The sequence below is a fragment of the Rhinopithecus bieti genome, unplaced genomic scaffold (genome assembly GCF_001698545.2).
Source record: "Rhinopithecus bieti isolate Rb0 unplaced genomic scaffold, ASM169854v2 scaffold_31787, whole genome shotgun sequence".
Taxonomy (NCBI): domain Eukaryota; kingdom Metazoa; phylum Chordata; class Mammalia; order Primates; family Cercopithecidae; genus Rhinopithecus; species Rhinopithecus bieti.
Genome location: NW_016814655.1, coordinates 3,206,359 through 3,232,469, shown reverse-complemented (window position 1 = coordinate 3,232,469; position 26,111 = coordinate 3,206,359). Strand labels below are relative to the sequence as shown.

The 26,111-nt window shown below is 43.5% G+C and overlaps 1 protein-coding gene across 3 annotated transcripts in view; it reads right to left on the bottom strand.

The window, feature by feature from the left end:
• Positions 1–26,111, bottom strand: part of CFAP43 (cilia and flagella associated protein 43) — a 116,130-nt gene that overhangs the window by 12,669 nt on the left and 77,350 nt on the right. For all 3 annotated transcript variants that reach the window (XM_017851744.1, XM_017851745.1, XM_017851743.1), the window contains 6 exons: positions 19,636–19,755; positions 6,654–6,761; positions 5,026–5,112; positions 4,240–4,328; positions 2,201–2,414; positions 1,060–1,172 (listed from right to left, as the gene is read on the bottom strand). In XM_017851744.1, coding sequence (XP_017707233.1) covers positions 1,060–1,172; positions 2,201–2,414; positions 4,240–4,328; positions 5,026–5,112; positions 6,654–6,761; positions 19,636–19,755 — 731 coding nt within the window. The remainder of the gene's footprint in view (positions 1–1,059; positions 1,173–2,200; positions 2,415–4,239; positions 4,329–5,025; positions 5,113–6,653; positions 6,762–19,635; positions 19,756–26,111) is intronic.

The following is a 26,111-nucleotide window of genomic DNA, read 5'->3' as shown; positions in this document are numbered from 1 at the left end:
CCCGCCTCGGCCTCCCAAAGTGCTGGGATTACAGGCTTGAGCCACCGCGCCCGGCCAATAGAGACACTTTTAAATAACAAATCTGGCCGGGTGCAGTGGCTCATGCCTGCAATCCCAGCATTTTGGGATGCCAAGGTGGGTGGATCATCTGAGGTCAGGAGTTCGAGACTAGCCTGACCAAAATGGCGAAACCCCATCTCTACTAAAAATACAAAAATTAGTCAGGGGTGGTGACAAGCGCCTGTAATCCCAGCTACTTGGGAGGCTGAGGCATGAGAATCTCTTGAACCTGGGAGGTGGAGCTTGCAGTGAGCCAAGATCGTGCCACTGCACTCCAGCTTGTGTGACAGAGTGAGGCTCCATTTCAAAATAAATAAATAAACAAACAAAAAACAAACAAACAAATAACTCTATTAAAATTCTGAACTTATTTATTGATTTCTGATACTATATTAAGAATATTTAATATGTAAGTTACTTAACAAATCTATTTCTGGGTAATTCATATTCCTCACTATAGCCTAGCTCTAAAGATGATGTGTAACAATGAATTTGGGAACATCAGAGAAGTATTTATCGATGAGGCTATAAATATAGCCAAAAAATGAAGCAAGGACTTAAATATCTTAATCACTTAGTCAACAACAAGTTCCCCTAGAGAAAAATATATCAGTTGGCTGTGTGTCTACATGGAAAGTTCTTAGATGTCTGCTTAATTTTCCACACGGTTAGCTTATATGCCTCGATCCCCAAAGTACTGACTGGAAGAAACAGGTTCTTTGTATTTTTATGTGGAAGGGGCCAACTTAAAACAATACTAAGATTTTTCTGAAACTTGCTTATTTGTAAGAAGAGCAACAAAACATGTGGGCAAGTTCCATCCTGAATCAAGGTCTTATGTAACAAAGCAAGCTTTTTTAAATGGAAATTTTAAAGCACAGTGCTGGAACGGAGATAGCTGTAAAGCAGTCAGTAGGCCTTCTCCCCAGTGATAACACAACCTGACTTAGCCCTAATTAGACTTTGAATAGGTGAACATGAAAGAAAACTTCAAATTACAGGATGAGTTCATGGAACACTCTCTCAATCTCCTGTTGCACCTTCTCTTCCTCCTCAACTCTCTTCCGGAGGAAAGTTGCCATTTCCAATAAGTCAGCTGCTTTCTGCTTTACCTAAAGAAACCCAGCCAGAAACATGTCAGAACATATGGAGCTTCAATTTTAGACAACATACATCTTTTAACTTTTTAAACTTAAAACTTTAATAGGTCTATCTTTCAAAGAAAGTAATAAACATTTAAATTTAAATGTCTAAAACTTAGATGGCATGTAACAATTTGAACAATTTGAAAAGTATCAAATTTGCTTCTTTGTGAAAATCAAGTATGCAAGCAACTATAAATTCTTTTATATCTTATTTTTAAAATTGTTCTCATCACTTTAAATGAAACTATAGAAACATAGGTACTTTAACAAAAATATGCCAGCCTGATGCATGTGGGCAGTAAATTTAGGGAATTTGGGGGAGTGGTCAAGAAGCAGCAAAAGGAAGGATTCTCTTCCCAAATAAACACACTCTTAAATTTTTACTCATTGCTACATTCTAGCAAAACTATAAAGTTGGCTCTGCTGAGCCAAATATAATTCTAATATATGCAAAATGAGATAACCTACAACAGTGCTGTCCAAGAAAAATATAATGTGAGCCATAAATGTGAGTCACATATGGAATTTTAAATTCTGTAGTAGCCACATTATAAAAAGTGAAATCAAAGAGATGAACTTAATTTTACTAATATATTTTAATTCATTGTGTCCAGAATATTATCACTTCAACCTACAATCAATATAAAAATATTAATGAGACATATTTCTTTTTGTTCATATTAAGCCTTCTAAATCTGTATGTTATAGCACATCTTATAGCACATCTCGATTAGGACTGACAATATTTATTTCAAGTGCATAGTAACCTTGTGGTTAATGGACACTATTTTGAATGGCGCCAATCTAAAAGCAACAGGCCTACACTTAGCCTTCAACAGCACCAGGGTTAATATAGTATTTCATTATCTTATTACTATGACCAAATACTACCCTAGCAGGGAAACCTAAATAATTAGCTTTTTTGGTTACACTGACCAATGTAAACTATGTATTTGATATTAGTACACTAAAAATTAAATTAAAATAGTATATACTTTCTGTTCATTTTCCACTTTTGCTCGTCTTGTCATGCAGAAATGATTCCAGACCAAAGGGTTCAAGCCTTCTGGCATGTTACTAATATTGTCCAACTCATCCATGGCTTTCATTAGCTGGGCAAAGGCATCCTTACTCAACTTGCCAGATCCTGGTAGTTCTCCGAAAGGGACAGCACTGGTTGTTTCTGAGTGCGTTTTCTGTTTGGAAATCCTGGTATTACCAAGAAAAGCCCATCAACATTTCACATTCTCACAAAAACATCAATGTGAAACAATTAGGCCCTTAGCACAGGCATAACACATTGTATGACTCTTCCCTTTGGCATGTGAGGGCTGGTAGGTGGGTTATTCCACAGATAAAGGGATCCACTTTGCCCTGCTTCCATACTCTCCAGGTTCTCAGACGTGACCTTGGCTAGACTACAGATGTCTCCAACTATTGTCAGCACTGACAGACAGCCGTACCTGTGCTAGGAGATATTTCCTTTCTGTATACTGTAAGCAGGCAAATAAATCAACCCATCGTTTCACCTCAGCCTCCCAAAGTGTTGGGAATACAGTGATGAGCCACCACCTGGCCAACTCTGTTTCTATCTACATTAATAGATTAGTTTCATTTCCCTGTGCTTCAGCTGGAAAGGGAAGAAGGGTACAAAGATTTGGACAAGGCACTCACTATCAAGATGCTTTACAATACACTGAGGTTCAAACTATATTATCATCCCCATTCTCTAGATGAGGAAAGTCAGCCTCGGAGAGAAGCTCATGGCCCAAGGCTATCGTCTGACAGGTGATGGAGTTAGGATTTAAAGTCGATTCTGTTTGACATGAAAGCTTGTGCTTTCCCACTGTTGCTGGAGGTTTCACTTCTTTTTCCACAAGGAGAAGGTATATAATTGGGCTAATTATCGCTCACTCTTTTAAAAATAGGAAAACTGCCGGGCGAGGTGGCTCACACCTATAATCCCAACACTTTGGGAGGCCGAGACGGGTGGATCACGAGGTCAGGAGATCGAGATCATCCTGGTCAACATGGTGAAACCCCGTCTCTACTAAAAATACAAAAACTAGCTGGGTGTGGGGGCGCGTGCCTGTAGTCCCAGCTACTCAGCAGGCTGAGGCAGGAGAAACGCTTGAACCCAGGAGGCGGAGGTTGCAGTGAGCCGAGATCGTGCCACTGCCCTCCAGCCTGGGCAACAGACAGAGACTCCATCTCAAAAAAAAAAAAAGAAAACCAAAACAATAGGCATGTTCTAGGTTAAATTCCCTAGGTTGCCTGTAACCTGAGTTTGTATCTCAAACACAAATTAGCTGACTACATCTTTGTTGACAAACTCCATGATTTCTAGATTACATTTGATTGAAAACTATGAAAATCTGCATTTATAATGGTGGAAGTCAGTGATACTTTCTTAGAACTCTTTTCAAATAGCTATTTTCAACCATTTATCCTGGCATGTTTCAAACTTTGAGCACAAGCACATGAGATACTCTGAGGAAAAGCAATCTGTGGTCAAATAAGTTTAGAAAACACTGCTTACTCTGTTCCTTATACTTGGAGATCCAAAGGCCAACAATAAATTCTGCAGTAAAAGAAAAGCTGCTTAACTTCCTTTTTTTTTAACCCAGTATCTTCCCCAAACTTACTTAGTCCTGGAAGCCTATTACAAGTAGTTCCGATTTATACATTAGGGAACTTGTGTGTGTTTGAACGCACTTTAGAAAAAAACTGTTTTTAAATCTGTGTGCCAACTATGATGTAAGAGGAACTTCCTTAATGTACAAAGCAGAACCTACAATAGCACTATGCTTACATAGATCCTTCAATGAAAATAAATCATTATTCTCTACCTTAAGATATAGACTTAATCTCAAAAAATACTGAATTATGATCAAAACCCTTAAACATCTCCATCTAAAAGATATTATACTGAATAATTCCATTTAATTGGGAGAAAAAAGCTGAAATCTAGTAACACTCCTCTTTATTTGCAAACTTTTTTTCTCAGAAACACAATAGTGAAGGAGAAACAAACCTTGGTCGGCGTTTAAAAAGTTTGTACAGTATATCCACTTGATGACCAGGAATTTCAGAAAATTCCTTTTTAAAGCTGCGATCCATAACCTAAGGACAAACATGTCATTCTGAGGATTGCAACTCGGTCTGGAAACCTTTTATTTGCTGACAACACTCTTCAAAATACAGGTGGTAGCACTTTGGTTTTAAAAATCCATGAAACCTTGATTTATAAAGTTGTTAGACATTAACCATTCTCTGTGCGAAGATTTCTCAAATATTTGTTTTGATAAGAAGCATCTAGGTGTATTAAAAATATTATTTCATATAACAGGTCTTAGAAATCATCCAGAAATTTCCCAAAGAAGTGTCCCAAAAGATATTTACCCAAAAAACATGCATGTTACTCTATTTTTTTCTTTTCTGTTCCATTCTGTTCCATCTGTCTTCTTTATGCTAGTCTATCCTATTCTTTTCCATTATAAAATTGCTGGTCATAACCCACTAAATTGATTTCATGGCCAAGTAACGGGGTCTGCAACCTAAAGTTTGAAAAGCCTTACAGGCTAGATGATCACCCTGTATTTTGTATAAGAGAAAGTTTAAACCAGAGAAGCTTATAAAATTCATTTTACACATGGATTTTCAAAATATACGATGACATAGAATGAAGTTCACCCATAGCTGAGAATTAACTGGGACAAAAATCTGTGAGAAAATTATATTACATCCCCTTTAACCTTCCTCCAATCCAGGCAGCAACAACTCTACTGCACTGTCGAGTGGGTAAGACAATGACTCTCACTTTGTCTTCTGCCAGTAAGTTGTCATAGTGCTCCTTGTACATATCCAGGTCTTCTCTCGATTTCCGAACAGCTTCTGAAGTCTGGCTCTATAAAAGCATCAGGAATAGTTGATTGTAACTGGAGACTTTGCAGCATAAACAAAAATCTTGGGGATACTAAAAAGAGCAAGGAATTTCCCAGTACAAGAGAAATACGTCTGTGAAGTATTCATTATAGATAAGATTTATAGAAGAAAATAAACCAATTGGGGACTTTGCAAGAACACCCAATCACCTGTTTCTAAGTACAGCCAACTCTGTGTATGAGTGTGTGAGTGTCTGTGGAGCACACTGCAGTCTTGGTAGGTCAGCGTGGAGGATGAAAGTGCACAGGCTTCGAAATCACATGGACATGGGTTCTGAGAGACTGGATATACATGCAAACAAGGGCCAGGCCATATGCAACAACAGAACTCTTACGCACAACCTCTACAATCATCAGCTGGGAAACGAAATAACCACAGCCTTCATAAGGATTGGCCTCAGACTTTCAGGGCTTGATCATAACCACCAGCTTCTATAATTTTGTCCCCATTTCCAACCTAGGACCATCCAGAGAAAGACAAATACGTTCCCTAAACCAGTCAAATGAGTTGTCCCGCTTCTAATGGTTTGCCTCTAGCTTCCTTATGCCAACAACTTCCAATCATGTTGCACCTGAAGCCCTCCCTTCTTTGCACTATAAAGCTTTCCCACTCCTTTCCTGCCTTTGAGTCTGCCAAAAGCAACTGACGGTGGACGAGTCCCTTGCTGTGCCAAGCTCTGCATAAACAGTGTCTGCTCATTTGCATTTGGATGGTCTTCATTTATTCCCACAGTTCCAGCTACTGCTCTCTTACACACCAGTGGCTGACTTAGGCATGTTACCCACGCTCTCTGAGATGGTATCCTCATCTGTGAAAGAAATCCAGTATGCTGCAGGTTTGCTATATGTAAAGTTGTATTTAGAATGTGCTTTGCATATACTGTTTAATAGGCTCTTAGAAAACAGTTGAGTTCATGTCATTTATAAGTCACATATTCATAAATGCTCTTTACTAATACTACTAATAAAAGCTGACATTTGTTGAAACTTATTATGTGATAAACATTTGGTATTGTCTTTTTGAGCCATATCTATCCATGCTCATATTTAGAGTTTTCATAATACAACAGTTTTCATTCCATACGCAAGCCCATTGCTTACATCTTAGTAAATCTTAGCATGTCAAATGGTCCAGAGAGAAAAACATTCCCTAAATAAGAGCTTGTAAGCAGCTTAAAAGGTTATATGCCTTGTCCAAGGTCCCACAGCCAGTGCTTTCAACCATGAAGCTATATGGCCTCATTTTATAAACCATGTCATATGAAAGCTACACAGTTCTTTTGGCTACATGATTGCAGATGCAGAATCAAATAACTTTATTAACAGATTGGAATGGTTACTTTCACCTGGCCCTGGAGCAAAGTTCCAGACAGGGAGTCAAGGGATGCACATGATTACATAGGAATGGTGGAAGGAAGGAAGGGCCTAGACACGTGAGCTCTTGCTAAATGAGGGGCATGTCTATCAGAAAATGCTTGTATTCAGATTTCAGACATATTCTTACTTTCTCGTGCTGTTTCCGTGTAAGGTAGTTGTTCAGGAATTTTTCTCTGGAGCTTAATTCTTCATCCAACAGTAAAGAAAATGCAAGGTTACTTATTTTCAATTCCTCCTGTAGAAATATTTAAGAAAAAGGTTGGCGGAAATACTTCTACCTGAGACAGTATTTTCTATAGACTTGGCACTAATCAAGCAAGTTTATGACATATAGGTAAGAGAAATATTTTAAAGAAAAAGGGAATACAGCTTATTGAAATAACTTTAGTTATTTTACCTTTTTCATAATTTCATTGTAAGGTAAATCACATATACAAAAATACATAACATGAACATATAATTTAATGGATTATTATAATATAAGGCAAACACCCTTGTTAGCACCACTTATCGCAAGAAACAGAACTTTACGACTGCAGTTGCTTCTTCCAGGAGTCCTCATCAAAATCTCAACACTGTTTTGACTTTGATCATACATTGTGTTTCTTTGTAGTTTTATTACCCAGGGGTGTATAATGCTGTAGTTTGGATATTTGCCCCATCCAAACTGCATGTTGAAACGTGATCCCTGGTGCTGTAGGTGGGGCCTAATGGGAGGTGTTTGGGTCATGGGAATGGGTCCCTCATGAATAGATCAATTCCCTCCCTCAGGGGTGAGTGAGTTTTTACTCTGTTAGTTCCCCTGAGTGCTGATTGTTAAAGAGAGTCTGGCACCCCCCTGCACCCTCTCTTGCTTTCTCTCTGGCCATGTGATTTCTGCACACGCCAGTTCCCCTTCACCTGTCATAAATGGAAGCTGCCTGAGGCCCACATCAGATGCCCAATCTTGAACCTTCTAGCCAGCAGAATTATGAGTCAGATAAATCTCTTTTCTTTAAAAATTATGCAGCCTCAGGTATTATTTATAGCAACACAAAACAGACTAAGACAGAAACCTAGCCACTACAGTATAACTTATTCATAATTTTTTTTCATGTCTTTTAAATCCCTTACTACCTGGATGATGAAAAAATTTGTACAACAAACTCCTGTGACTTGAGTTTACCTCTATAACAAACCTACACATGTACCCCTGAACTTAAAATAAAGGTTAAAACTAAAATAAATCTCTTATAATCTTCATGTTCCCTTTCATTTCTTTTCCTCACAATTTATTTGTAGTTATCAGCAGTCTCTGTAGCATTGCATAGTCTTGTTTTAATGCCTGTATATTCATGGTGTAGTTTATCGAGGCTTCATTCTTTTTATTTCTTGAAAAATGGCAGCTGGGTCCAGAGGCCTGATCAAATCTAAACTTGATCCTTTTAACAAGACTGTAGGTGGTATCGTGTTCTTTGATCAGGAGACATGTATCATCTGATTGTCTGTCTTTCTGTGATGTCAGCAGCTGCAGATAGTCAATGCCTGGGTCCATTAATCCGTTGAGAGATGTAAAATGGTGAAAATCTGGTTTTAGTTTCCCTTTTCACTTATTAATGGAAATACTTTTATAAAGAGATGCTTCTCATCATCTACTATTTGGTTTCCCAGTGGTACACTTCAGTTCATATAGGAAAGGCAGACTAAATACTTGATGCTTTCCCTTTATCAGTTTTTAGATAATGAATTTGCTGTCATCCTCTGAAAGTGACTGATTGGCACTTCTCTTTTTAAAATATCACAAATTCATAAATTTAAACAAATATGATGGGTTTAATTAATTGCAACTATTATCATCTTTGAATCTTAAATTGTCTCATTTAAGTGAAATGTTTTAAGTTAGCTCCTGAATTATTTTGATACTAATGAGTAGTCTGATAGTTTCCTCATTATCTTACATGACACTGTAAGATAATCTCAGCATACCTTTAAAAAAATAACAACTTTGTTGAGATGTAATTCACATACCATACAATTCACCATTTACAGTGTACAATTCAGTGTATTTTAGTATATTTGCAGAGTTGTGTAACAATCAGTATAATCAATTTTAGAACATTTCATCATTCCCTGAAAATCCTTTAGCAGCCATTTCCCATCTGCCCCTCTGTCACCTCCTAGAGGCCTCCACCTCCCCGCAAAAGCAACAACTTTCTAATTTCTGTCTTTATAAATTTGCCTGTTCTAGAAACTATATGATTCCACATAAATGGAATCATACAGTTGTCTGGCTTCTTTGACTTAGCATGTTTTCAAGGTTCGTCCATGTTGTACCATGTATCAGCATATTCCTTTTTATTGTGGGATAATACTCCCTTGTATGGATACACCATATTTTACTCATTTGCTCTCAGCTGTTGGATATTTAGATTGTTTCCACCTTTTGGCTATGACTAATGCTGCTGTTAGGCTGGAGCATTCATTCCCAATCTTCCCCCTCACTCCCAGTATATCCATACATCCACTCCCTGCCAGGCCAGTGATTACATTCTTCTATCTGTGGCCACAACTCCCGAGAGCAGCCCCTTTCCCAAGGCTACAGGTCTTGCTGGGTTCTGGGAACAGCTCTCTTCCCCTGCCTCTTTAGCTCTAGAGATGGTACTGGCCTCCCACTAATTACAACATGTTTGCCACTCCTTGCTTTTTCCCTTAACCCTGCTCATACCTCTGTAAAAAAGTCCCATCACTGAGGGAATTTAAATGTAACCCTTTCAGTGTACTATTCCTGTTGGGATCCTGGGGATATAGTCATCCTCCTGAAGATTCCCTTCCCATCTCTCCAGTGTTGCACCATCTTTTCTCATTAAGCCCCCTGCTTTGGTCAGACATCTCTCAAAACCTCTCATTAAATGAGTGCATGCAAATTTGGGAGACCCGGCATTTCTCAAAATATCATTATTCTTTTTTTTAACTTTTATTTTAGGTTCAGGGGTACATATGCATGTTTGTTATCTAAGTAAACTCATGTCGTGGGGGTTTGTTGTACAGATTATTTTGTTACCAGGTACTAAACCTAGTACCCAATAGTTATTTTTTCTGATCTTCTCCCTCCTCCCAACCTCCACCCTCAAGAATCCAGACACCCCAGTGTCTGTTGTTCCCCTCTATGTGCCCATGTGTTCTCATCATTTAGCTCCCACTTACAAGTGAGAGCATATGGCATTTGGTTTTCTGTTCCTGTGTTGGTTTAATAAGGATTATGGCCTCCATCTGTATCCATGTTCCTGCAAAGGACATGATCTCATTCTTTTTGATGGCTGCATAGTATTCCATGGCGTATAATGTACCACATTTTCTCAATCCAGTCTATCATTGATGGGCACTTAGGTTGATTCCATGTCTTTGCTATTGTGAACAGTACTGCAATGAACATATGGGTGCATGTGTCTTTATAATAGAACAATTTATATTCCTTTGGGTATATACTCAGTAATGGGATTGCTGGGTTGAATGGTAGTTCTGTTTTTAGCTCTTTAAGGAATTGCCATACTGCTTTCCACAATGGTTGAGCTAATTTACATTCCCATCAACAGTGTATAAGCATTCCCTTTTCTCCACAACCTCATCAGTATCTGTAATTTTTTTACTTTTTAGTAGTAGCCATTCTGACTAGTATGAGATGGTATCTGGTATTTCATTGTGGTTTTGATTTTCATTTATCTAATGATCACTGATGTTGAGCTTTTTTTCACATGCTTGTTGGCCACATGTATGCCTTCTTTCGAAAAGTGTCTGTTAATGTCCTTTGCCCGCTTTTTAATGGGGTTGTTTGTTTTTTCTTGTAAAGCTAAGTTCCTTGTAGATGCTGGACCTTTGTCAGATGCATGGTTTGCAAATATTTTCTCCCATTCTGTAGGTTGTCTGTTTACTCTGTGGATAGTTTCTTTTGCTGTGTAGAAACTCTAATTAGATCCCATTTGTCAATTTTTGCTTTTGTTGTGATTGCTTTTGGTATCTTCATCATGAAATCTTTGCCAGTTCCTCTGTCCAGAATGATATTGCCTAGTTTGTCTCCCAGGATTTTACAGTTTGGGGTTTACATTTACATTTAAGTAAATCATGATTCTCTTCTTAAACTCAATGGATAGTTTGGCTTGGTATAAATCCAAAGCTAGAAATAATTTTTTCCTCAGAATTTAAGAGCATCACTCTTTGATCTTCTTGCTTTTAGTTACTCTGTACTTCATTTTTATTCCTACTGCTGGAGATAATTAAGACAGATTTTTTTTTTCACCTGATCTTTTGGGAGACATGAGGATTATTTTTTCATTCCACATACACTTTGAACAAAGCCCTTTGCTATTTGGTGGAGATACAGGGATGAACAAGATGCTCTACCCTCATGGAGCATCTAGTCCTGAAAACATTACAAATAATCTCACATAAATTACAATTCAGTAGCAATGAATAGTAGAAAGGAAAAAATACAGTATATAATAGGAAGATATTACCTAGTCTGAGGAACTGGTTTTTGAGCTGGGATCCGAAGGATGAAAGTAGTTCAGGAAGCAAAGAAGTGTTGGCAGACAGTATTACTGGCAGAGTTGGCAGAGGCATGAGGAGGGAGGGTATTGGGTGTGTTCAAGATGCTGAAAGAGGAAGTGTGGCAGGTAAAGGGGAAGGTGCTGATTTGTTTTTCTAAGACCACCAGAGCGGGCACAAAAGAACCAGCGAGTAGGCAAGTGTAGGAGCAAAACTGCAAGTTTATTTTGGTCACCTAGCTTCAGGGGAAGAAGGTGGGTAGGGAGAGGTCTGTTGGCCTCCAGCAAATGAGGCCAACAGAGTCACCCATGGAGCTCTCGGACGGAGTTCCAACAGTCCCGACCGCAGTGGGGAAGCTGGGAAGTCCGTGCGTGGCGTTCGTCGGGAGCCGCTTTTCTAGGAGTGGGAGGGCAATAGGCGGGGCACGGGTGTGTCGGGGGGCGTTCCGCAGGTGCGACCAGGTAAATCTTGGTCTCTTCAGATTGACATCACCTGGCGCATGCCTAGTTGGTCTGCACCTTCCCGGGTCGCCGGCTGAATTTTCGCGCGCGCGGGAAATGTTGGGGGGTGATGAAGAACCCGGAAGTGCACCATCTTGCCTCCGTTCGTCCAAACAGTCCAACCTTTTATTGGTAATAGTGATAAGGGGCGCCGTGGTCTGTCTGGCTACTTCCTGCTGTTAAGGGGCGTCGTTAAGTTCGGGGCCCATGGTTGGCATTTGGACGTACGGATGAAGAATAAAATAAGGCACAGTATTAGTATAGGAATGAGGAATGGAAGCATTTGTTGGAATAGGGGCAAAACCCAGAAGGAAGGTCCCAGCAAGGTTGAGGAGTATGAGATAGTTAAGAAAATTTAGTAAGTTTGAGGCGAGTGGGGGAAAGCCAAACTGATTTCCACTGATTGCTTTCGGTAGGGGCCCTTTTTAGCTGGGAATGAGGAACGAGTGTGCAGAGTAGTTGTTGGCCAGGCAGCAATTAAGGAGTGGAGTTTTTGTGGAGTGGATGGCTTTCCGCTTACTCCTACTACAGAGATATTGGATGGAAGGCTAGGTCCAGAGAAGGACGGCAAAACAGAATAGGTAGCCTCGCTGTTGATTAAAAAATTGTCTTACCCGCTACCAGGAGAGTTACCCGCGGCTCGGCGAGGGTGATGGGGGTCCCCGAGTCTCGGCACCTTCAGTTGTCGTCGTCGTCCAGATGTAGGAGCTGGAAGGAGCTCCCAGGATCCTGGGAAAGGGGGTCACGTGGAGACGCAGCACCTGTTCTCAGGGTGGGGCAATCAGACTTCCAGTGTCCTCCCTGCTGGCAAGCAGGGCAGGGGGTTGCTGGTGGACGAGGGTTAGGACATTCACTGGCCCAATGTCCTGATGCCTTGCACTTATAGCAAGGCTGCGTTGGGGCTCGGGGACCTTGAGGACACCTGTTGGCGTAGTGTCCTGCCTTGCCGCACTTATAGCAGGCTCCTTTCGTAGCCTTGGAGTCTGCGGAGTGTGTACTCTCTGGCCTGGGGTTACGACTGGGCTGTAAAGCCGCTGCTAGGAGCTGTAACTTCTGTTTGAGGCGAGCCTGCCGTCTCCTCTCTGGAGTTATAGACCTTAAAGGCTAATTTAACCAGGTCTTGTATTGGTGTCTGAGGACCATCCTCTACCTTTTGAAGTTTTTTACGAATGTCAGGAGCTGATTGAGAAATGAAATAAGACGCCAAAATGGTGGCCCCTGTGGGGGAGGCCGGATCTAACCGGGTATACTGGGTTAGAACCTCAGTCAGTTTAGGGTAGGGGTTAGGATAACCTGGAGGTTATGCCAAGTTAAGTCATAGGCCTGACAAAGGTATCTAAATTCCTTTATGTATATGGTAGGATTAGCTGAGAAATCACCTAAACGCTTCTCAATTTTGGAAAGATCGGCCAATGAAAAAGGGACATGTACTCTGACTACCCCCTCCGCCCCAGCCACCTCTCGCAAAGGTGCTAACACTGTAGGAGGGTGTGGGCAGAGATAGGGGACTCAAGACAGCCAGTTGGGGGCCCCGAAGGAGGCACGGGACCGAGTGGATTACTAGTAGATAAGGAGGAGGAAGGAGGAGTCTGGATGGGGGGAGGAGGAGGAGTCTGGGCAGGAAGGGAGGGGGTGGAGAGAGCGGGGAGAGAAGGAGGAGTATAGGGACGAGAGCTTAAGGCCCAAAAGCCTTGTACGTAATTAATTTCAGACCACTTGCCTAGCCGCTGGCAGAAATTGCTGAGGTCGATCACGCCACAGTGGAAAGGAAAATTAACCGCTTCCTCCTAAGGTCTTGTTCAAGCTGTAAGGTTTTTAAATTGGCTAGGAGGCACCCTAAGGGGGTGCTCTTTGGAAATTTGGACTGGGGGGTTTCCCGTTTGTTTCCTCTTTACTTACACAATGGACACAATGGAAATGGAAATGGATCTCTGCCTGGCTTCAAAGCGTCCTTTGGAACCAGCAGAGACAGACTGGAGGCTCATGGAGCCAAAGTGGAGATTACCTTCAGGCGGACGTCTCCGTCCTGAACGGGTCTCCCGAGCCACTTGGTGGCTCAAAATGGACCTCGGACCTGCACAGGATTTCTGGCCGAGGGAGGTAAAGAGGAGACAAGGGCACTTACCCCAGAGAGGCCGGTGCTCTTTGGAAATTTGGACTGGGGGTTTCCCGTTTGTTTCCTCTTTACTTACACAATGGACACAATGGAAATGGAAATGGATCTCTGCCTGGCTTCAAAGCGTCCTTTGGAACCAGCAGAGACAGACTGGAGGCTCATGGAGCCAAAGTGGAGATTACCTTCAGGCGGACGTCTCCGTCCTGAACGGGTCTCCCGAGCCACTTGGTGGCTCAAAATGGACCTCGGACCTGCACAGGATTTCTGGCCGAGGGAGGTAAAGAGGAGACAAGGGCACTTACCCCAGAGAGGCCGGTGCTCTTTGGAAATTTGGACTGGGGGTTTCCCGTTTGTTTCCTCTTTACTTACACAATGGACACAATGGAAATGGAAATGGATCTCTGCCTGGCTTCAAAGCGTCCTTTGGAACCAGCAGAGACAGACTGGAGGCTCATGGAGCCAAAGTGGAGATTACCTTCAGGCGGACGTCTCCGTCCTGAACGGGTCTCCCGAGCCACTTGGTGGCTCAAAATGGACCTCGGACCTGCACAGGATTTCTGGCCGAGGGAGGTAAAGAGGAGACAAGGGCACTTACCCCAGAGAGGCCGGTGCTCTTTGGAAATTTGGACTGGGGGTTTCCCGTTTGTTTCCTCTTTACTTACACAATGGACACAATGGAAATGGAAATGGATCCCTGCCTGGCTTCAAAGCGTCCTTTGGAACCAGCAGAGACAGACTGGAGGCTCATGGAGCCAAAGTGGAGATTACCTTCAGGCGGACGTCTCCGTCCTGAACGGGTCTCCCGAGCCACTTGGTGGCTCCAAATGGACCTCGGACCTGCGCAGGATTTCTGGCCGAGGGAGGTAAAGAGGAGACAAGGGCACTTACCCCAGAGAGGCCGTGAGAGTGAGGGAAGCGGGTCTCAGGTCCTGGTCCGTCTGCCGCGTGGGAGCAGGAGAAGGTTCCTCAACCCTTAAAGGCCTGAGGAGGGGTCTCCCCCCGGGTCTTCGGCACTAACTGATTTGTTTTTCTAAGACCACCAGAGCGGGCACAAAAGAACCAGCGAGTAGGCAAGTGTAGGAGCAAAACTGCAAGTTTATTTTGGTCACCTAAGGTGTGGGGAAGAGGTCTGTCGGCCTCCGGCAAAGAAGGCCGACAGAGCCCCCCGGTGGGGCTCTCGGACGGAGTTCCCGCAGTCCTGACATCCCGACAGGAGTGGAGGACTGAGGAAGGCCGCGCGTGGCGTCCCTCCGGAGCGGCTTTTCTAGGAGTGGGAGGGCAATAGGCGGGGCACGGGCGTGTCAGGGGGCGTTCCGCAGGTGCGACCAGGTAAATCTTGGTCTCTTCGGATTGACGTCACCTGGCGCATGCCCAGTTGGTCTGCACCTTCCCGGGCACCGGCTGCATTTTCGCGCGCGCGGGAAAAGTTGGTGAAGAAGAACCCGGAAGTGCACCATCTTGCCTCCGTTCGTCCAAACAGTCCAACCTTTTATTGGTAATAGTGATAAGGGGCGCCGTGGTCTGTCTGGCTACTTCCTGCTGTTAAGGGGCGTCGTTAAGTTCGGGGCCCATGGTTGGCATTTGGACGTACGGATGAAGAATAAAATAAGGCACAGTATTAGTATAGGAATGAGGAATGGAAGCATTTGTTGGAATAGGGGCAAAACCCAGAAGGAAGGTCCCAGCAAGGTTGAGGAGTATGAGATAGTTAAGAAAATTTAGTAAGTTTGAGGCGAGTGGGGGAAAGCCAAACTGATTTCCACTGATTGCTTTCGGTAGGGGCCCTTTTTAGCTGGGAATGAGGAACGAGTGTGCAGAGTAGTTGTTGGCCAGGCAGCAATTAAGGAGTGGAGTTTTTGTGGAGTGGATGGCTTTCCGCTTACTCCTACTACAGAGATATTGGATGGAAGGCTAGGTCCAGAGAAGGACGGCAAAACAGAATAGGTAGCCTCGCTGTTGATTAAAAAATTGTCTTACCCGCTACCAGGAGAGTTACCCGCGGCTCGGCGAGGGTGATGGGGGTCCCCGAGTCTCGGCACCTTCAGTTGTCGTCGTCGTCCAGATGTAGGAGCTGGAAGGAGCTCCCAGGATCCTGGGAAAGGGGGTCACGTGGAGACGCAGCACCTGTTCTCAGGGTGGGGCAATCAGACTTCCAGTGTCCTCCCTGCTGGCAAGCAGGGCAGGGGGTTGCTGGTGGACGAGGGTTAGGACATTCACTGGCCCAATGTCCTGATGCCTTGCACTTATAGCAAGGCTGCGTTGGGGCTCGGGGACCTTGAGGACACCTGTTGGCATAGTGTCCTGCCTTGCCGCACTTATAGCAGGCTCCTTTCGTAGCCTTGGAGTCTGCGGAGTGTGTACTCTCTGGCCTGGGGTTACGACTGGGCTGTAAAGCCGCTGCTAGGAGCTGTAACTTCTGTTTGAGGCGAGCCTGCCGTCTCCTCTCTGGAGTTATAGACCTTAAAGGCTAATTTAACCAGGTCTTGTATTGGTGTCTGAGGACCATCCTCTACCTTTTGAAGTTTTTTACGAATGTCAGGAGCTGATTGAGAAATGAAATAAGACGCCAAAATGGTGGCCCCTGTGGGGGAGGCCGGATCTAACCGGGTATACTGGGTTAGAACCTCAGTCAGTTTAGGGTAGAGGTTAGGATAACCTGGAGGTTATGCCAAGTTAAGTCATAGGCCTGACAAAGGTATCTAAATTCCTTTATGTATATGGTAGGATTAGCTGAGAAATCACCTAAACGCTTCTCAATTTTGGAAAGATCGGCCAATGAAAAAGGGACATGTACTCTGACTACCCCCTCCGCCCCAGCCACCTCTCGCAAAGGTGCTAACACTGTAGGAGGGTGTGGGCAGAGATAGGGGACTCAAGACAGCCAGTTGGGGGCCCCGAAGGAGGCACGGGACCGAGTGGATTACTAGTAGATAAGGAGGAGGAAGGAGGAGTCTGGATGGGGGGAGGAGGAGGAGTCTGGGCAGGAAGGGAGGGGGTGGAGAGAGCGGGGAGAGAAGGAGGAGTATAGGGACGAGAGCTTAAGGCCCAAAAGCCTTGTACGTAATTAATTTCAGACCACTTGCCTAGCCGCTGGCAGAAATTGCTGAGGTCGATCACGCCACAGTGGAAAGGAAAATTAACCGCTTCCTCCTAAGGTCTTGTTCGAGCTGTAAGGTTTTTAAATTGGCTAGGAGGCACCCCAAGGGGGTGCTCTTTGGAAATTTGGACTGGGGGTTTCCCATTTGTTTCCTCTTTACCGACACAATGGACACAATGGAAATGGAAATGGATCCCTGCCTGGCTTCAAAGCGTCCTTTGGAACCAGCAGAGACAGACTGGAGGCTCATGGAGCCAAAGTGGAGATTACCTTCAGGCGGACGTCTCCGTCCTGAACGGGTCTCCCGAGCCACATGGTGGCTCCAAATGGACCTCGGACCTGCGCAGGATTTTGGCCGAGGGAGGTAAAGAGGAGACAAGGGCACTTACCCCAGAGAGGCCGTGAGAGTGAGGGAAGCGGGTCTCAGGTCCTGGTCCGTCTGCCGCGTGGAACGAGGAGGAGGAGGAGGCTCCCCAGACCCTGGGGGCCCTGAGGAGGGGTCTCCTCCCGGGTTTCGGCACCAACTGATTTGTTTTTCTAAGACCACCAGAGCGGGCACAAAAGAACCAGCGAGTAGGCAAGTGTAGGAGCAAAACTGCAAGTTTATTTTGGTCACCTAGCTTCAGGGGAAGAAGGTGGGTAGGGAGAGATCTGTTGGCCTCCAGCAAATGAGGCCAACAGAGTCACCCGTGGAGCTCTCGGACGGAGTTCCAACAGTCCCGACCGCAGTGGGGAAGCTGGGAAGTCCGTGCGTGGCATTCGTCCGGCGCCGCTTTTCTAGGAGTGGGAGGGCAATAGGCGGGGCACGGGTGTGTCGGGGGGCATTCCGCAGGTGCGACCAGGTAAATCTTGGTCTCTTCAGATTGACATCACCTGGCACATGCCTAGTTGGTCTGCACCTTCCCGGGTCGCCGGCTGCATTTTCGCGCGCGCGGGAAAAGTTGGGGGGGATGAAGAATCCGGAAGTGCACCATCTTGCCTCCCTTCATCCAAACAGGTGCACAAGATGAGACTGGAGAGGGATCCAGGGCCCAGAGCATACAAGATCTTCGTACTTGGTAAGGATGTTGATCTTCATCCTAAGAACTATGGAAGGGCCCTGCAAGCTCCTTAAAAGTCACATAATCCATGGGCGATGTCCGAGAGAGGCTGTCACTCAGGTGGCAGCGGCAGAGGCCGGGCTGAGACATGGCCAGGGGAACACGGCTGGCTGTTCAGGCCGTCGGGGCGGCGGTAGGGTCCCTAGCGCGTCCTTGCCCTGGTGAGAGCTCCGAGCTGCGGGAAAGGCAGGCGCCAGTGGCTGCACCTCCATGCCTGCCCGCGGGGCGGGCCACTGATGGAGCGCGCCACCCGCCCGGGGCTGCTGGTACTGGAGCTGCTGCTGCCGTAGCTGCTGGGGCTCGCGGCATGGACGGTGGCTGCAGGGCGCGCCCGTGGCCTCCCAGCGCCGACGGCGGAGGCGGCGTTCGGCCTCGGGGAGGCCGCTGCTCCCACTTCAGCGACGCGAGTACCGGCGGCGGGAGCCGTGGCTGCGGCCGAGGTGACTGTGGAGGACGCTGAGGCGCTGCCGGCGGCTGTGGGTGAGCAGGAGCCGCGGGGTCCGGAACCAGACGATGAGGCAGAGTTGCGACCGCGCGGCAGGACTGCCCTACATTTGGCCTGTGCCACTGGCCAACCGGACATGGTATCTCTCCTGGTGTCCAGAAGTTGTGAGCTTAACCTCTACGACCGTGAATGCAGGACACCTCTGATCAAGGCTGTACAACTGAGGCAGGAGGCTTGTGCATCTATTCTGCTGAAAAATGGTGCGAATCCAAATATTACGGATTTCTACGGAAGGACTGCTCTACACTATGCTGTATACATCCATGATAGAAAAACTTCTTTTTTATGGTACAGATATTGAAGAATGCAGCAAGTATGAATATCAACCACTTTTACTTGCTATGAGTCGAGCAAAAGTGAACATGGTGGAATTTTGTTAAAGAAAAATGCAAACATAAATGCAGTTGATTTTCTTAACAGATCAGCCCTCATACTTGCTGTTACTCTTGGAGAAAAAGATATAGTCATTCTTCTTCTGCAGCAGCACAATATTGATGTGTTTTCTCGAGATGCATATGGAAAGACTGCAGAAGATTATGTGATACAGACTCAGAATAAAGTCATTTTCAGACTAATTTCTGAATACAAAAGAGAAAAGACATCTGAAGAGCTTCCTATAAATAGCGATCCAGTGTCTTCTCAGAAACAACCAGCCTTGAAGGCTACAAGTGAAAAGAAAGATTCTGTTTCAAATATAGCCACAGATAAAAGGATGGAGAAAATCTGGGACAGTGTCTTCTCAGAAACAACCGGCCTTGAAGGTAATTACACATTCATTATGTTTGAACTATTAACTGTATAGTCCGATGTCCATCAGGTAAAGGGGTAAACAAACTGTGATACATCCATGCAACTGTATATGAATCTGCAATGAAAAGGAATTAACTACTGATACATGAACGGATCTCAAAATAATTACACTGATTAAAAGAAGAATCAATCAGACTGAAATGAGTATATACTGTATTATTCCACCCACATAAAACTCTAGAAAATGCAAAGTAACTGATAGTTATGGAAAGCAGATTATTGATTGCCTGGGGATGGGAGAGAAAAGAGGATGGGAGAGAGGGATTGTGGAGAAACACAAGGAAACTTTCGAGGGTGATGAATATGTTGATTATTTTGATTGTGGTGATGGTGCCATGAATGTGAAAACTATCAATTGTACATTTTAAACATGCAGAGTTTATTGTATGTTAATTATACTTTAATAAAATTTATATATATATATTAAAAAAAAAGTCACATAAGTAAAGCTTTTATTTACCTGGTTGGTAACCATCTCTGCCTTCACTCTCCTTTCAAAAAGTCTTTTCAAGTGTTCATCAAAGGCCTGTGTGCTTTCTTGAATAGAGTTTTGAAGTTTCTTCAGTTCTGCTTCTAATGACTAAAAGGAAGACAACAGTAAAGTTAGCATTTAGGAGTATTAAAGGCTACTAGGAAGTGATGTTTAAATTTCACCACAAGGGGGGGCAGATGGAGGGCAACCCTCGCAAGGTGTTCTGGGCCCTGTACTCTCTTAAACCAGAGATGGTCCCACTTGGATCTGTTTAATATACTGTGTGTTGAGATTTTTGCTTAGAAAAGATTACCATGGGAAAAAAAGCTTAAAATTACTGATCATGGCTAATGATACAGGCAGAAGTAGGATAGGAAAGCAAATTGCAGCAAATCTTTCCAGAAAATCCTCACTCTTTATATAGCACAGCAATCTCCAGACACATGATTTCGTCCTAAAAATTTTTATTTTTTTCCAAAAAACTAGCCGGGCGACGTGGCGGGCGCCTGTAGTCCCAGCTACTTGGGAAGCTGAGGCAGGAGAATGGTGTGAACCCGGGAGGCGGAGCTTGCAGTGAGCTGAGATCCGGCCACTGCACTCCAGCCCAGGCAACAGAGCGAGACTCCGTCTCAAAAAAAAAAAAAAAAATTATTTTTTTTCAAGGACTGGTCATTTTCACGGCATTATTTCTATTTTAAGGAAACAAGAAGTCAATATACATATATGTATATTTATATATTTGTACTCTCTTGTTTTCTGTATGTTTTGTCTCTCCAAACAGTTCTATATCAAAAGGAAAATGTTCCCTTGCCCTCTCTTTTAAAAAAATTCCATCAGGACATAAGTGAAAAGCTATAAATTTATGCTTTTAAAGAGAACAATATTAAAATATGAGGTATAATTTTGATTGCACAACAGGGTGACTATAGTCAACAATCACTTAACTGAACATTAAAAAATAACTAAAAGAGTATAACTGGATTGTCTCTAACCCAAAGGATAAAAGCTTGTGAGGATGGATACCCCATTCTCCATGTTGTGATTATTTCACATTGCATGCCTGTATCAAAACATCTCATGTAGCCCACAAATATATACACCTACTTTGCACCCGCAAAATTAAAAATAAAAAAATACAAAGTAAAAAACATGTAAAAAAGAGGTATATTGGTATAAATCATTTTATCCTTACATTTGTTTGTAACTTTTTATTTTGTATAACTTCAAACTTATAGAAAAGTTGCAAGAATAGTACAAAGAATTCCCATATACCTTTTTCAAAGTCACCAACTGTAGACATTCTACCCTATTTGCTTTATCACTTTTCTCTCTCTCTCTCCCACCCACTCCCTGCCCCCTACCTATCTACTTTCTTTCCTACACTTTTCTGAACCATTTGAGAATAATTTGCAGACACTTGAGGACAGGCCACTTATTTTGTAGAATGTCATTTAGTTTAGGTTTGTCTGATGTTTTCTCAATTGTACACCCAGGTTACACATTTTTAGCAGGAAGACTACATAAGTTATGTTATGTCCTTCTGTGTCTACCTCATCAGGAGATACATGATGTTGGTTTGCTTCATTATTGGCGATGTTAACTTGGATCACTTGGTTAAGTAGTGTTTGCCACTTTCTCTATTGTAAAGTTAGTTTTTCCATTTGTAATTTATTAATTTGTGGAAAGATACTTTCAGACTATGTAAATATCTTGTTTCTCATTGCACTTTTATCTACCAGCTTTAGCATCCATTGATAATTGTTATTCAAATTAATTATTACTATGATGGTAATAAATAGTTTTAATATACACCAGTTTAAAAAGCCAAGTTCTCTCTACGCCAGATTAATAAGGAAAGTAACTGATTCTGGGAGGATAATGGAGAAAGAGGTTTAGCAAAAATAATAGAGGCATATGATGCCAGGAGAAAGACCATCCAAATTAAGTTACCTAACAGTGAGGAGATATGAAAATAAAACAAACAAATATGAAAAAAACACATCTCAGGGTCATTTGCTTATAATAATTTATGTCACTATCTCATAGGCATGGAAAAGTCCCACAGACTGTGTCCTCCTGGTGGCCCTTTATCAAGTTCACCTGTTCCTAGATGATGAAAACATCAGCATATGGCAAATGGCCACAGACCCAGCTGGCTGAGGCCAGATTGTCTCCATGTCTTAGATCCAACCTTCTTTAAAAACATTGAGATTCTGGGCCTTCTGAGGGTCTCTGGTCCGAAATAATGTTTTTGTAATGTAAAATGGTCCTTTGCCATTTCTTCTTCAAATGCCCCAAATTCTTCCCATTGCAGGTCCTTCTCACATGCTCTTCCATCTGCCTATGCTTCATTTCCCACTCTTCAGCCTCTTCAGTCATTCTCACTTTTCCAATGCAAGCATAAATGCCATGTTCTCAAGGAAGAGTTCCTTGGGCCCTGTCTTAAGTCTCAGAAGCAAGGCCTGAAACAAGATTCCAGGGCACATGATTTCTGGATGGGGCGCTCTTTAGGAGACACCTGTAAGTGGGTGAGGGAAACAGGGCAGGCAAGAGGCAGGAGCTGAGCAATGAAGCCCAGCCTTGGCCTGATTCCCAGGGTTGGTAGAAATGAAAGGGACTCTGCTGAACTGTCTCATTTTGGGGTGAGGAGGCTGGGGTTTTGTACCCCCTTCCCCTTGGGCTCTATCAGCAGGTCACTGGCTGCCCTGGGTGAGGGCAATGGTGTAAACTTGGGGATGTCTCTGGACAAGGAGGCTCCCTTGCTCATCCAAGGGCAACAACATTCCAGAGAAGGTCTCAGGTGTAAGCCTCTATCAGAACACTCATAGCAGTGAGGGGATGGGCACAGCAGCCTGCAAAGGGGATCTGGTGGGTACCAGTGGCTGATCTAAGTCAGTGCCTGTGTTCACCGTCATTGATGGCACCCTGAACTTGCCCTTCTAATTTATCACATTGCAGTTAAATAATTATCTTGCGAATGCACAGTTACTATATAACCGTCTCCACTCCACATAATGGTCATTGTGAAGGGGGTGGGGGAGGAGAGGCTGTGTCTGTCTTATTCATGCACATCCCTCAGGACCTGCCATTGTACCAAGCCCATAGTGGGCACTCAAGGAATATATTTGTAAAAAACATGAATGTCATTTTTCTTCAAACATTCCTAGAAAAGTCTAATTTTGCCTAAAAATATCTGCATCAGATGCTGAGAAATGAGATGCAAAGTGAAAGACCAAGTAGGAGGTTTATATGAACCGTGCAGAAATCCATCACACCTAGAATTTCTCCCAGCTCTGAAACAACGACGACAACAAAAGAAACGGCCTGCCATTTAAGAAGGTATTGTTTTCGCTGACCAGGCTGGTGAAGGTAAAGGATGTATCCTTTAATCTATGAATCCCCAGTACTCAGAAGAGTGCCTGGCACATAATAGGTATCAACAAATTCATTTATGCATTCAATAAATCTTCCTTAAGTGCTTATTATAGATGGAGTATAGTTCTAAAAACTGGGAATATAATATTGAACAAAGACCAGTTCTCCTCCCTCATACTGTATTCTAGTAGAGAAGACTGATAATAAGTAAACATGTAAAAATGAACTCAGCCAGGTGGTGGTAAGTATTATGGAGAACCATAAGTCAGGGACAAAGGGACACAGGGCAGGCTTGAGGAGAAGCAGGGATTTCCACCATCATAGGAAGATGAGGTGACAATTGAGTAGAGATCTGAAAGTCGTGAGAATGCCAGTCATGTAGCTAAATGGGGGAAGAGCGCTCCAGGCCAAGGATACAGTGTGTCAAGGACCTGCAGCGAGAATGAGCTATGGGTGTTTGAGTCAAGAGTTTGCTGGGTATCTGAGGAACAGTAAGGAAATCAGTGGAACTGGAACAGTTAATGAGGGAAAGAATGACAGGAGATGAAATGAGATGGGATATAGGGATTGGGGGAGGAGGCAGGGGGCAGAGGAACTAAGGCAATAAATCCTGGGAAAGGTAACAGCAGTTTGCATTAGAGTGGTAGCTGTAGAGGTGTCAGAAAAGCAGCTACTTTGAAATAAAAAATAAGGGACTTAAAAGGGCAGAGGTGTGGTCTCAGGGTACTGCTTTGGGGAGAAAAGGGCAACTCGAAAGAGGGAAGTACCCTGTAGAGACTCAGGAGTAAAGGGAAAGAAGGAAGAGGTGGAAATTAGGGGGTCATGTAGAAACAAAAGAAAAATCATAAAATCGGAAGACACACCAGCCTCTTCCCCATTGCTTAAAGAAGTCAACTGTATATCAAACTGGTAATGTTATCCTCACAGAAAGGGGAAAAAAAGAATTGGTCAAAGTAATTCTCAGCATAATATGTTGGTGTATTCTTAGTGGGATATAGTTTAAGAACAAAAAAGAGCTACTAGGAAATCTGAAAATTGCTATAGTATTTGTTTTGTTTGTTTGTTTGGAGGGACTGGTTCTTTATTTCCAAAAAGATACCTGTTAATATTCAGTATCAAAATGGTTGCACTATTGGTTTCTCTTTCTCCCAACTGGCCCCAAAAAGACTATATCAAATAAGAGTACATTTTAAGCCAATAAGCTTCAGGATGTAAACCTAACAGACCTTACACAAAACCTTACCAAAAGTGGGGATTTAGTAGGGAAAGACTCTTGAAACGATCAGCAAACTGCCAGCCCACAGACTGTAGAGAGCCCTCACAGCCAAGCAGGGTAGCCCAGATGCCATGAACCCAAAGAAGCAAAGTTCCAAACATTTAAAAGGTCTTGTACATAACCTGTTCAAAATTTCTCCAGCACCGACTGAAACCAAGCACAATGATATGGCACTTTAGAGACAGCAGCTCGAAACCCAGAAAAGGGCAAGGAGATGGGGTTTATATGGCTAAATTGGTGGCAAAAACATAATCTTATTTCTTTCTTTAAAGGAGGCAGGAGAGCAGTTAAGTGATCCCCTCAACATAAGGGGCACATGATCCATCCTGTGAGCAACTCGGAAGGGGATAGGGATGGGACAAAAATCTGGTGTCAGAGGTCTCACTATCTTAATTTTGGTCACTTCTAATGAAAAAAATAAAACAAGTAAAAATAACATTGTCCAAAGATATCTTAAAGCTGAAAACCTGAACTGCACCTTTTTGTTGTTGCTGCTGTTTGGCTAACCCCTCCTGGAATCACCTTTCTGGGTTGGCTGATACTTTGTAGAGAACAATGTGGTTTCCCACCGGGGAGTCTTTCCCTGGAGTCTGTTTAGTTCTCAGTAAGGCTGGCCCATACCTTTTTCCTTCCTCTACAGAGAAGGCAACGTGCATTAAGATGAAAAGTCACCTTCCAAAAGTGACAAAGGGATTAGATTGCAGAGCTGTAGAAGTATTTGGAATGTTTTACATATGGTTGCTATAAAACAACAAAAAAGGTAATTACAAAATGTGCACATCACAACACGCTTTTAAGGACATTATGCATTGTGCTCATGTTCCCTTAAACGTTGTTACCAAAGGGGCTCAGCCTCCAGCCCAGCTGGAATCTCCGGGAAGAAGCAGAGACAGTTTGGTGAAAAAAACATAGGCGGTAGATGGGACAGCATTTTTGATAGAGGTATTTTATACACATTGTAGGACTGAGCAAATCAGTAAGTATATTTATATTTTGGGAACTAGAGTTTTCACTGAAAAAAGGAGACCTACATATTTAACGAAGGAGAGAGAAAAGAACCCTGTGCTGTTGAATTGGAATTGAGTTGGAATTGGAGCTAACTGGATGTGTGTGTATGTGTGTGAGAGAGAGAGAGAGAGAGAGAGAGACAGAGAGAGAGAGAGAGAGAGAGAGAGAGAATGACTCCTAACCCCTATAGCAAAGAGCACATCTAGTACCCAGATCTTGGTCTCTAAATACCAATTCCCAGTAAAAGGAATCCAGGATTCTCTAAAAAGAAAAATAGCTGATTCTAGGTGCCTAGAACATCTTGCTGTGTTAGAAAGGGAGAAAGTGCTCAAAAACTGATGAAGACACATGAAAAGGACACAGATAACAAACAACTTGAAGAAGCTCCAAACACTTTGAAAAACAGAAATAATAATGATAGTCATGGATTAAAACACATTAAGTTAGAGTATGCCTCTGGTAGGGCAGAGGAAAACTTCTTTGCAGAAGAATACTAACTAGTAAATATAAAATAAATGATAAGGCCGGGCGCGGTGGCTCAAGCCTGTAATCCCAGCACTTTGGGAGGCCGAGACGGGCGGATCACGAGGTCAGGAGTTCGAGACCATCCTGGCTAAAACGGTGAAACCCCGTCTCTACTAAAAAATACAAAAACTAGCCGGGCGAGGTGGCGGGCGCCTGTAGTCCCAGCTACTCGGGAGGCTGAGGCAGGAGAATGGCGTAAACCCGGGAGGCGGAGCTTGCAGTGAGCTGAGATCCGGCCACTGCACTCCAGCCTGGGCCACAGAGCGAGACTCCGTCTCAA